We start from the raw sequence: 13556 nt of genomic DNA on the forward strand, positions 1-13556 counted from the left end.
GTTAAAGGAAAAGTTCGGAATTTTGGACATAGGACCTCATTTCCAACTTACCCGAGGTGATATAGGTCGGTGGAGACCGTTTTCAGCACAATTGGTCCAGTCCTTATAGTTGCAGAAGTCACTGTTGCTAAGCTGGTGTTGAGCTAGCGCACGTCAACGGTAACATCCACCCTGTCACTAAAAACAGCTTTAACTGCTCCGCAGAACACCCGAGACAAATGTATTATAACGTCGGACTACCGATGTACATGTCAGTGTTGGTAGAATAATTTTAGAAATTAAACCAACCTTGCATTTTCAATGATAATACATTTTGAGGGACTAGTTTCTCAGCAGCAGCGGAATTTTACTTTGCGTGTTAGTAGTAGTGCGTAAAAACGAAACCTAAGCGCCCTACAGTCGTGACAGCTAGTACTCGTAGCAGCGTTAAAACATTTTTTTTAATTATTCTACCAACACTGACATGTACATCGATAGTCCGACGTCATAATACATTTGTCTCGGGTGTTCTGCGGAGCAGTTAAAGCTGTTTTTAGAGACAGGCTGGATGTTACCGTTGACGTGCGCTAGCTCAACACCAGCTTAGCAACAGTGACTTGTGCAAATATAAGGACTGGACCAATTGTGCTGAAAACGGTCTCCACCAACCTATATCACCTCGGGTAAGTTGGAAATGAGGTCCTATGTCCAAAATTCCGAACTTTTCCTTTAATATCATTCGGCCCAACGACTGTGTTGGCTCTGTTGATTGACGGCGTAGAGGGCGGGGCCAAAGTATAAAGAAGGTCAGTGATTAGCTGAAAGTTAGACCTGTGAGTTGCAGGTTCGTACTGATACGACTCAACAGTCGCCATTAATGCATTTCAACTTATTAAAAAACCACACGGTGAAGTTGTTCTCTGACCCGTATCTTCTTCTCAACATTGAATCGTAAACCATCATCGAGTGGTATCTCATACAAGCTTGATTATCTCACTGCTTCCTGGTTACAAAGTCCAGTCAGAACTTTTGGCCAATGGGATGCAGCCAAAGGATCACGTTTTTTTTGTGCCGAGAGAGTGTGCTTGTTCTTAAAATCGGCGTAGGCCGAAATGAGACTCTCTTGAACTTGATATTACCAGTTAGCTCCACCCGGGTCACTTACGTCAACTGGAAGCAGCCATACATTAACAACAGGTTCACCCAGAACCTGCTTCTAACTTCGGGTGTGATTTGATATTAATGTGCACATTTTAATAGCTTTAATTAGAGTAATAAAGTAATTTTAGATTAAATAAGCGGATAAAACAGGTAGGGTGAGCTCCACTAAAATGTACACTACAGACACGGATGCACACGAGATTGAAGTCTGTTGCTTAAAGGTGAGCACAATACAAAGTTTGGCGTGGAAGGTTGTCTTAAATGTTTAAATTGAAACTAAATAAATGTATTACACAATTATGTAGCGAATAGCCTACACACAAAGCAAGAATATTAGAGAGTAAGATGCAGTGTCCTGCATGACCACCAGATGGTGCCCAATACCAACAAATGAAACAAAAGGCCTTGATCGCTTTTCTCCTTTCTCTTTTGTCCTCTAATCACACATCTAAGAGATCTTAGATCTTAGATATATCTTAAAATTATTACTATTATTATTATTTTTTATTAATTTCATTAGTAGTAATGTGCTCTGCAAAAAGATAATTGTCAGGTGCCATGTCCTTGAAATGATATAAAACATTTATGTATATATATATATAGCCTATATATGAAAAGCTCCCAAAATTGTGTGCATTCTTCAGTGGGAAGGTGTGGTTGTCGGGGGAGGAATACACGCTTAAATTATTTATGGCTTCCTACGTTGAGCAGAGGAGCTTGTTGGAGGGGGAATCCACTCCTGCTCCTCTGGTTTCCATAGCACCGCCCTCGGGAGAGCTGCAGCTTTCATGGGGTTGACTGCCTTTATGGAAATACTTTCAAGCACAAAACGCCATATAAAGATATATAATGTAAATATCTAAAGTTGCAGCTTATTACATCTGATATTTAGCTGCCACATAAAGCAACGGGTTGAACGAAGAAAACATGCCATCTCCTCCCCCAGCCCCAATGTTTTATGAAATGATTAATACGAACGCATATAAATAAATATATATATAGGTATACATTAACATGTTATATTTCGATCTGGCCTTGGTGCGTGCCGAGCAGCTGGCCAGATGTTGGACGCGGAGCTGCTGTCGGTGACCTCGGAGCTGATCACGACGTCAGATGAACCTGCGCGCACCACAGGAGACACGATACAGCCTCACTCCCTCTTTGATTTATTGAAGCTACTCCAAACACCCACTTCTGCCTTCTAAACTTTCAGCTTTTTAATTCTCTCTCTCTCTTTTTTTAAATTCCGGACAAATCCATTACATTTTCCACGACGCTGGCTATCAATTTCATTCCCTTTCGTTTTCCGCGATGATGCCACTTGGCGCGGCTGCTGTACGCCAGGCAGGAGACGGGATGGAGGTGGATGAAGGCGCACACGTCGTTTGATTCCTCCTCGTTTTTCCCCTTTTAGCGCGGGCATTTAGACAATTAGAGCCGTCTTTTGGACTCAGATTTAGCCAAACTCCGTTTGTTGTTTCCCGTGTAGCCGCTGCAGTCGGCCATCCTGCGCCGTAACATGACGATTAAGCAGTAAAAATAATAGTAAGAAAAACGGGCACACGCGTAGAAACTGGATATGGAGTCAGTGAAGACGAGAGCCGTGGCGGGGGTGAAGGAATTTGCGGGGAAGACACTGGGTCATATGCACAGGTAAGGACAGGCTTTTTTTTTTTTTTATCTTAATTGGCGCGTGCCAATTATTCACGCGTGAAAGTGTGATTATTTGCATGCTTGATTTTTTTAACCAGACACGAGTCAAGGTGACGTGTAGGTCTGCAGGTCACCCTAAACTGTTTTACAACTTACAGGGGGGCTTAGTCACGCCTCTAGAAGGGAGAAGGAAATTATGCAATCAAATGTGTGTGTGAGTGCGTGCGTGCGCGTGCGTGTGTGTGTCTGTGCGCGTGCCGATGGCAGGTTTGGAGATGCCACAGGATGAGAGCGTGCACGCCGCCTGTTCGTACTGATGCAGAGGCCTGTAGCTATAGGATCCCGTCCAACGTGAATTTCGAGGGATTCATTCATAATTTATGAAGCATTTCAATTAATGTTTAAAAAAATAAATGATAAGCCCCCATAGCCTGCGGCTCATATTCCTTTATACCATTACAACCGACAGGATTTATCTGGGGTTTCTTTAAGACATTGTATTGTGTGCATCTTATTCCGTTACACGCATTGAGGGCCTCTCTGCGTTTAATTCTTTGTAATCCGAAGTGGAACTAAAATCACAAACACATGATTGGACGACGTTTTGTGTACAATGACCTTTCAGAAACACGCAGTTCTTTATTTGTTTTTTTTTTCTTTTCCCGAGGCCTTTGATTTCACAGCTAACTCATAGCCTTCACCAATTAGCATCGTATTTGATGACCCCCCCTCCAATCATCATGAATGAGCCCTGTTGCTTTCCATCCGTTTACAGACACGCGCATTTGAAATGTTTAGATTTTTTTTTATTATCATTGCATTTGAACGAACACCGTGGCCACTGAGTGACTGAGAGAGAGAGAGAGAGAGAGAGAGAGAGAGAGAGAGAGAGAGAGAGAGAGAGAGAAACCCACCCGTGCAGACTTTGAGGGATGCCCAGAGAGCGTCTGGAGGCTGGAGCTGCTGCTCGGTCCCGTGAATGCTAATGAGTGTGAAAAGTGAGCGGGCTGCTGCAATGCGGTACGGTCAGAGACGCGTTCTCCCGCTTTCAGCCCCACATGAGCCGCTTAACTGTTTTTTTATTTATTCTACTCACACGGTTTCTATAAGTGCAAATACATGTACAATACAATACAAGTGTATTTGCTTTTAATTCGTTGCTTTAAAAACAACTCACAGAAATGCAAGTGCAGAAGAACATGCAGCATGGAGGCCTCTCCATCCGCACAGCTGCTTTATTCTTCTGCTTCTGGAAGAATCCTGCATTGTCTTGACCCCACGTGACGTGGAGAATCACACAAACAAGCAGCCGAGCACGAAGACCTTAATTATGACACCAGTGGAAATAAAAACGGGCCTCCCTTGAAATATGTTCCATTACAGTAGATATTTGAGATTCCCCGTGGGGTGCACCGTGTCACGTGACGATGCTCCATCCAGTCACGTGTGTGCTCTCACCTGGCTGTTTCAGGGTGATGGAGAGGAAACAGAAGGGCGGGGAGGTGATCGAGCTGACGGAGGACGGGAGGCCCCGGGAGGCCGCGGAGAAGAAGCCCCCGCTGTGCGACTGCAACTGCTTCGGGCTGCCCCGCCGCTACATCATCGCCATCATGAGCGGCCTGGGCTTCTGCATCTCCTTCGGCATCCGGTGTAACCTGGGCGTGGCCATCGTGGGCATGGTCAACAACAGCACCGAGCACCGGGACGGCAAGATCGTCATCCTAGAGGTGTGGCGACGGCTGTGCGCGCGCTCATGACGTAAAAGCAACGTAGGCTGCATGCCTCAGGACGCCCGACACCTTAGTCGCGTTTATCCAAATAAAAAGGCAGAACATAAGGACATTAATTCCCACAGAGGATGTAAGGCCTCCTGACATAATAAATCATAAAATAATTTAAATGACCCCCAACAATCAAGCACTCCATCACGATGGGCTTCCCCACAGATTAAGTGGCTGTGATATTTAGTATTATAGCCCAAATTGTTAAACCACCATGAAGATGATGATCCCGTTTCACAATGTCAGATAGCTTTAGATAGGCTATGCTCGCTGTTTATAATATATATTTTTGGAAGTAGGCGAAATTATGTTATTTTAAAAGGATCAAATGTGTGTGAGAAGACTAAATCCTGTATCAGTTCATTCTAATGTTTCCTTTGCAGCGTATATTTGCATGAAATGGACATAAATTAAAAGGCAAATACATCTTTAGAAACTGTATCTCAATATGTGAATTTACAACAGCCTATAGCCTATATATATATATATATATATACACAATAAATGCATTTATTTGCGTTTAGGCCCTACATTAATCAAATACTGGTCGTTTATTCATCCAACAGTTCTATTTGCTGCCAAGCCGCTCCTCGAGTTATTCTATGACAGGACTGGACAGATGGATGGCTTTGCTGCACAGATCAATGCCATCTGATCGAAGTAAACCGTTGCAGGCCTTTAATAAACAGGCCTGGCTTCACATCAATCCATTCATAGAATAAATGTTTTTCGTTCGATTCTCTAAAAAAAATGTTCAGCAGAGGTCATTTAACAATATTCAGCGTCAAGTCTGGCTTTGTTTCATTTTATTTCGTTTGATTTGATTTACTGGAGTTGTTGTGCCATATTATCTCCCAGAAAGCCAAGTTCAACTGGGACCCGGAGACGGTGGGACTGATACACGGCTCGTTTTTCTGGGGCTACATCGTTACACAAATCCCGGGAGGATACATATCGTCCAGGCTGGCAGCGAACAGGTAGGCAGCACCTGCCCGCGAATCACCACGCCTACAACACAGTGACAGTCGGAAGATTATTAGGATGATTTATTTTACCATTTTTTATTTTGGTCCAATTCAAAGAAATGACCAAATGACTATTCCACTGACTCACATTATTTAGATTTTTTAAATAAGCAGGAAATGAAAATGAACACATGGGGACTGGAATAAAATCAGGCAATAATAAAAAGGCAGCCCAGGCCAGACATTAAAAAAAAAATGGCGTCATTAGCGCCTATATTATGACTTGGATGAAGAATTCTCAGTTCAAATAAAGGCAGCAGACAGTCAGCTGCTCTGAAGAGATGCGGAGCTGCAGGGAGGCACCGGGCTGGCAGGCCGACCGGCTGCAGCTCCCGGTGTCAGGGCTTTCTGCCACCTGTTAATGAGCTCCCTGGGGGGAGCCGGGTCTAATCTGTCGCTCCCTCGGGGACAGGAGCCACGGATCCAGACTGTCTTGTCGCCAAAGGCTTTAATTCACACGAGCGCCGCCAATGCGTCATCGTTATTATTATTACAAACACTATAGGCTATAATATGAATACGAAGGGGCATTTTTTTTAGGAATTTAATGTTGATTTGATATTCGCCATCTTTTCATTTAACACCTCCATAAAGACAACATGGTTCCGCTACAGCTCAACGAGGACTAAATCGTATAACAATGAACGTCTAGGCCAATAATTTAAAAGCCCAATATTTGCTGAAAATAATAATCATCATTAAAAAGCAAAGACAGCAGCCGAACAAAGCTAGCTGCCATAACCTGATTTTTTAATTTCAATGTTTAATCATTTTATTCCGCTGCTCGTCTATTCCTCGTCCTGTTGATTGACACGAGGATGTAATCGAATCAATTGGTCTCGTGCCCAACACTCGTCTCAACCGGATTAGGGCTTGCCCCCCGCGTGCAGATGAGAGGGGCGGGAAAACGTGACAGAAATGAGAAGGAGCTCTGTGTGGCCGGCCTGGCCTCCTCGTGCTCCTCAGTCAGCTGCTTTCTCAAGCAACAGTCAGGAAGGACGGCCAGCAGGGAAATAACGTCCGTCCTTTCTCCTAGCTCAGGTTGATTCCCGTCGCTTTGAAGTGTGAGCTGTTTTTTTTATTTATTTATTCATCCCAAAAAAATTGATTGAAATTAATATGAAATGCCATTCTTCATGAAAAACACATTTCGTCAAACAGTAGGCCGAGCGAAATGGTTGCTAGGCGACACATGCGCATCGATGTGACCGCTCCGTGAAATATTTATTATTGTGACGTCAGAGGAACGCGTGCCAATCAGAATCGAGGACAAAAAACGAACATGCACGAATGCTGATAAATTAGTTTTTTTTTAGAGAGACATATTTTTTTGTTCTAACCAAAAGGATGTTAAGATAAAGAGACGTGTATTGACCTTTTAACGTAGAATATAAATTGATCATTTTTAAGAGAAGTCAAGTGTAATTAAAAAAACCCTTCATGGCCAGTAATAATTATTGCAATGTTTCCCTGAAAAAATATATAAAACCAATAAAGTAAATAATGTAATATTTCAATGCTGAAATATGTCAATGCCATACATTCAGTGCATGTTATAAAGCTATTTGAAATGCTGTATCTAAAAAAACATATCGTCTTTTACAGGGTATTTGGTGCAGCCATTGTGCTAACCTCCATTTTCAACATGTTCATCCCCTCGGCTGCCCGAGCCCACTATGGGTGTGTCATCTTTGTCAGGATATTACAAGGACTGGTGGAGGTGAGAGCATGTTCACATCTACAACATATTTAAACGTTTCTTTAATAAAAAAACGTGGATTAATTAAATGTACTCACAAATTACTATCAGCACTGAAATCCTTTCTGCTGTTATGGCTATCCATAGCTCATTTTGCAATGATACACTAGCAAATGTTACTCCATGGGAACACAAGGGAAAGACCGTAACGTGCACCGGGTGTCCAGCCACAGAAATGTGAGACGAGCAGCATTGATCCGGTCCACTACAGCGTGTGTTTGGGGATGTTTGTGGGATAGTCCTGCCTCCCATGTTGCTGTCACACTCCTAGAAACAAAACAGCAAAGAGCTGCTTTACAGACGCAAAGCAAAATGCTGAAAGGCCAAAGTCCTCTGGCGTCCCGTAGTGAAACATGACACCCATGCTGCTGGCGATGTGGATGAACTGTATCTATAGTGTGAACGCTGATCCTCCAGTTCTTATGCATATTCTGAGTTTTCCATTTGATATCAATGTTTCTGGACAAATGGCATCACTTGTTTAGTCATAATGGATTGTAATTATTTCACCAGTAGAGAATCGTACAACATAGTGCAGCACATTTTATCGAAGGCCAATTTTTTAGATTTGAGCAATTTTGTGGAGAATAAATAAAAAAAACTATGCGATATGACAAGACGCTGCACAGAAAGGCCGTGCTGCAGAATGTGTTTGTCACGGATTGTACAAATTAGAGTCTGATGAACATTAGATATCTGCAGGGCCGCCTGGCTCCATGAACAGCTCATCAGGCCTCTTTGCTCATAATGACAGGGTGAAAATGTAAATTTTTGTTAGTTGTTATATCAGACATCTGTTGATTCAATGATCATATCTAACCGAGTGTTCCCTCGTAGCATGTTAGTACATGCTAAACGCACTGATCCGGAAATACACATCACGTGAAGCATTATAATGTCTTTGAAACGAATGTGTAAAATTATTTTGAGACCATCATTTACTGGAACTATACTGGGTTGGATACGCAACAAATGGGTACAAACAAATCAAACAAACCCATGTGTTTATTTTAACCGAATACCGAGAAGCCACCAGGACGGCCGACATGGAGCTAAAGAGCACAGAGTTCCAGTGTGCTGCTAACTGTTTTCCTCACCATGAATTAACACTGTTGACTGTTGCTGTGTGGTGTGTTTAGGGAGTGACCTACCCAGCATGTCACGGCATCTGGAGTAAGTGGGCTCCTCCACTGGAGCGCAGTCGTCTGGCCACCCTCTCCTTCTGTGGTAGGCACTCATTTCTCAACCCTTCTAGGCATTTATACGCTGGATTCAGAAACAACGTGTCGAATGTCGCTGTGCTGGTTCAGAAGTCTGACTGAACCCTGTTGTCTGTTCGTCAGGCTCGTATGCTGGTGCTGTGATAGCCATGCCTCTGGCCGGGATCCTGGTTCAGTACTCGGGCTGGTCCTCCGTGTTCTATGTCTACGGTAAGATTGGGTGGTGATGTCATACGTGTGTGTATGTTTTGTTGCACAAGTGTAAATGAGACGGGGTTAAATTCAGTGGTGAAATGATGACATCACAAATGATGTGTGTGTGTGTGTCTGAAATGTTTTTAAACTGGCTGAAACTGTAAGAGTTTGACACTCAGAGAGTCCAGTGAAAGTCAAATGGATTTATCAAGGCAGACTGTGCATTGATTTCCATCCCCCCAATGTTTTGGTGTTACCCCCCCCCCCCCCCCCTCCTGACTGGATTAATTTTCTCTCAGGCATTTTAGAAAGATCAAGCTGCCAAACACTCTGTGTGTATTTACCGCTGAGGTCAAAATCGGCTGCGGTACTTTATTTCTAATGACCCAAAGTTCTGACGTGTCTTCTGTGTGTGATTGGCAGGATGCTTCGGCATCTTTTGGTATATGTTCTGGATCCTCGTGTCTTACGAGAGCCCCGCTGAACATCCTACCATCACGCAGGAGGAACGCTGCTACATCGAGGAGAGCATCGGAGAGAGCGCCAGGCTATCGGGTCCAGCCGAGGTAACGACCGAGACAATAAATAGAATCCGATCCCACCGGAACTCTTTGTTTCCACGTACCAACACAATACTACACTCTCACCTGCAATTTCCATCACGCACACCAACGTAATGATGTCAAACTGTATCCGTTGTGAACATCGATTCCAGAAATTCAAGACCCCCTGGAGGAAGTTCTTCACCTCTATGCCGGTTTATGCAATCATCGTGGCCAACTTCTGCAGGAGCTGGACCTTTTATCTGCTGCTCATCAGCCAGCCGGCATACTTTGAGGAAGTCTTTGGCTTCGAGATAAGCAAGGTGAGCTTGCAATGCACGTCGATGGGCAAGTGGCAAATGTAGAGCACGGACTGATCATTAAATGAGAGATTCAAATGACGCGGGAAAAAAACCCTGCAACACTAGAGCCAGATGCTTTAGAGCCGAGCTCGTGACAATGATTCACTATTGATGAACTGATACGTTACATCACAAGGCAGCATCGATTCTGATTACCAAGCTATCACAAATTATTTGATGCTGAAGGGGTTTAGAACAAGTGATTCACATGGAATAGAAACACTGAGTGAATGAATAATGCACCAAATGACCACATTTTTGTTTAACCCCCACATTTTTTTAAATAAAGTTTTATAACGTAAGTTTTTATAACATTAAATATTGATGATTAAATAAGCAACAGTTAAATTTAAAGTTTGAGGGAACACATCCGTAGTTATTATTAATCAGTCATTAAAAATTCAGGAACTCAGCTAATCTCATGCTATTTAACATATAGTGTACATTTACCCACTTTATTTTTTTGTCATTTTTTTCGCTGTACTGCCCTCAATAATTCAGACACTGGGGCAATAAAAGCTGTGTCCATGGCAACAATCCCGCAATAGATGCAAAAAAACCCTCATTTTTACTTTTAGGTTTTGAAAAAGCTCATCAGCCATGATTATTTGGGACAATTCAAATGATTTTGTGGCTTGATAGTCAATCTCATATATTCAGTGTGTCATGTGAGGTGGAGACGCTGTCAGTCCCTGTCAGTGAAAACACAGAATGATGATGCATTTCTTCAAAAAGGTTTTCTGTGTGTGGTTGTAGGTCGGCATGCTGTCCGCCCTGCCGCACTTAGTGATGACCATCATCGTGCCCATCGGCGGCCAGCTGGCCGACTACCTACGCAGCAAGAACATCCTGACGACGACCACTGTCAGGAAAATCATGAACTGCGGAGGTGAGAAGTCTGGACTGAGGATGAAATATCATTTTTCACACCTCTGCAGAGCTACAGCGTGTCACTTCCATGGTGTCGGATGTTCTTGTTTGGGTCGCTCTTGGCGGCCGGAGAGATGGTTGTGTTCATACTTTTGTAAAAAATCTATCAGTTCAACACTTAGTCGACTCGCTGATTGTGACTGTGCATTGATTTCATATCTGTCACTTACGCAATTGAGTGCAAGCCATGTATCATGCTTAATTCAATTGGCACCGTGATGACCAACAGCCTGTGGGCTTTGCGTGTGTGTGTGTGTGTGTGTGTGTGTGTGTGCCCTGCTGTCTGTCTCTGTTAGGATTTGGCATGGAGGCCACATTGCTGCTGGTGGTCGGGTATTCCCACAGCAAAGGGATGGCCATCTCTTTCCTGGTGCTGGCTGTGGGCTTCAGTGGATTTGCTATATCAGGTTAGTACAAGTAAACACACATTTTTCTCAATCAAAATATAATTTAGGTACAATTAAGTGTTTGACATGCTGTAGTTAACATTATTGTGATCAGGGTTGTTCACAGACTAAGAGAAAGCTAGAAGAAAATAGATAGTATAGATAGATATAGATATATAGTGTATCACGGTCTGCCACCGTCCCAAGTCGTGGCATGTTTGCTGTGATCTCATACTACGATGTTGCAGATGTAGCACACAGGGTTCTCTTTCAAATAACACCAACACTGAGCTGAATCAATATCATCTGTGTAGCTGCAGACTTCCTGAATGCATCGTATTTCAGATATTATTTGTAACACATCTTAACTGACTGAACCTTTCGGCTTCCTCCAGCCGTTTATTCAACAGATCTTTTTAATGTTCACGGTCTGTGACTGTGTGTGCAAAATCAGTTTCCTGCCTGTTGTTCTTTCTTTCTCTCCTGGAGTGTTTAATAATTCAGTGCGAGCTGTCTCGGGGGGGTTTGCTAGGCAGGCAGTGTGAGGCGGATTGCGAGGACACTTACTCATTCAGTCAGCCAGCGTGGGGGAGGAGGGGGAGGAGGAGGGGGATGTGTGTAGAGGTGCTGCCTATTTCTGCAACAAGATGGTCACCGGTTGTGTTACTTTTATCTATAACTGTGTTGCTTTTAGTGCTCGATATGTACTCAATTTGGCATTTCCCTCTGGTTGTCAGGCATCCTCATAATCCAGAAAGGATCAAATGTATCACACATATTTTAATTTTATGTGTTTTTTTTTGTTTTTTTTTTAAAATTGTGCTCCATCAGGCTTTAATGTCAATCACCTGGACATCGCTCCACGCTACGCCAGCATCCTAATGGGCATCTCGAATGGTGTGGGTACCCTGTCTGGGATGGTGTGTCCAATCATTGTTGGTACTATGACAAAGAACAAGGTAAGGGCTTCTCCATTCAGGCACCAAACTGTAATAAAGATCTTAATTGAATGTAATACATCTTAGATACGTCAACAACTCCCCCCTATTTAGCATAAACATTTAATACATGGTTTTAACAATCTATTATGTGTAGCTTTGTTTGTTTATGAATGAAGGTGCAAGCTGAGGTAGAAACAGATAATGTCGAAACTCCGTATTAAAGTCTTCATAGGAGATGTTATCGTTGCTGGCAAACACTCGATTAAAAGGACCTCATGTGGTCCACACTGGTCTGCTGTTAAGTATTGTCTTTATAAGTGATTATTTGGTTAAAAACGTTGTTCTTTCCCTCTGCAGACCCGAGAGGAGTGGCAGTCTGTGTTCCTGATCGCCTCCATGGTGCATTACGGGGGAGTGATCTTCTACGGGATCTTTGCGTCGGGGGAGAAACAGCCGTGGGCCGACCCCGAACTGACCAGCGAGGAGAAGTGTGGCTTCATAGACGAGGACGAGCTGGCCGAGGAGACGGGCGACATCACTCAAAGTTACAGTGCCCTTGGTGGTCCGGCTAAGTCATACGGAGCGACCACGCAGGTGAACGGAGGCTGGGCTTCGGGCTGGGAGAAGACGGAGGAGTACGTCCAGGAAGAAGCACAGGCGGGGGGCTACGGATACAGGCAGGATGAGGGATACTCCTAGACCAAACATGAGTAGACAGATGAGTGTGCATCAGATTAGTCCTAAAAAAATATCAACAAATGAGAAACAAGAAAAACTACAATCCATTGTTGTATTGTTTGCACAAAACAAAACAAAAAATAAAAAAAAAATGTATCAGCTTAATGTAAAAATTACAAAATTGTGTAAAAAATAATAAGATATTGGATTAATAGAGGTGTAACACATATCAAATTGGCAGTCTGTAAATGTATATTATGCATATTGATAATAGATATATTCATTTGGAGTGCAGTTGCGTGTAAATGTGATTTTTATTCCATCAGCTGAGGTTTCGCGACCACACGGGAGCCTGTAGGGTTCCATAGCTCTGCCCATCGGAACCGAGCCCTTATTTCTCAGATTAGCTGTGACAGTGCGACATCCTACAACCAGCCATTACAGTGTATAGATGTGTCACTGCACAGCGTCGTGAACAGGAAGTAGACACTCCGTTGATATAGATTGTACTGTGTCTCTCCTGAGTGCACTCAGAGTCCTTTTAATGCACACTAGGATGATCTTTTTGCTTTTCTAATCACCGGCTTCTCTGTGTGTAAAAGTCCTGAACATGTAACCGAGCTGGTGTAGAGATTTTAGTGACATAACGACTTGTGATGACCATTTGGTTACACTTGCATACAAGGTAAAACAAAAAAAAGAAGAAGAAATGTCCGTCTAATGTTTGCTACGTGTGATCCATTTTGTAAGTCAGTACTTCTGCAGTGATTTCAGCCGTTTCGACCCGTCACATCTCAGCAGTGTAGTGCAGGAGTGAAGCCATTCTCACTATGATGCTCACCGTTACTGTCAGCAGTCAACGATGCAAAATGCAGCCGAGCCTGCGTTGTTTTAAATAAAACATACATGACAGAGATAACTAAAAAGTAAAGATGTATAAGAGT

The 13556-nt window shown here is 43.2% G+C and overlaps 1 protein-coding gene across 1 annotated transcript; it reads left to right on the forward strand.

The window, feature by feature from the left end:
- The first annotated feature begins 2644 nt into the window (after positions 1–2644).
- slc17a6b (solute carrier family 17 member 6b) lies at positions 2645–12655 on the forward strand. Its single transcript, XM_084009150.1, has 12 exons — positions 2645–2793; positions 4265–4520; positions 5433–5551; positions 7205–7319; positions 8498–8585; positions 8702–8788; positions 9197–9339; positions 9489–9638; positions 10434–10566; positions 10904–11014; positions 11825–11952; positions 12292–12655. The coding sequence occupies exons 1-12, from the start codon at positions 2720–2722 to the stop codon at positions 12631–12633; spliced, it is 1746 nt and encodes a 581-aa protein (XP_083865276.1). The 5' UTR covers positions 2645–2719; the 3' UTR covers positions 12634–12655.
- Positions 12656–13556: the final 901 nt, after the last annotated feature.

The sequence above is a fragment of the Eutrigla gurnardus genome, assembly GCF_963514095.1.
Source record: "Eutrigla gurnardus genome assembly, chromosome: 1".
NCBI classification, from domain to species: Eukaryota; Metazoa; Chordata; class Actinopteri; order Perciformes; family Triglidae; genus Eutrigla; species Eutrigla gurnardus.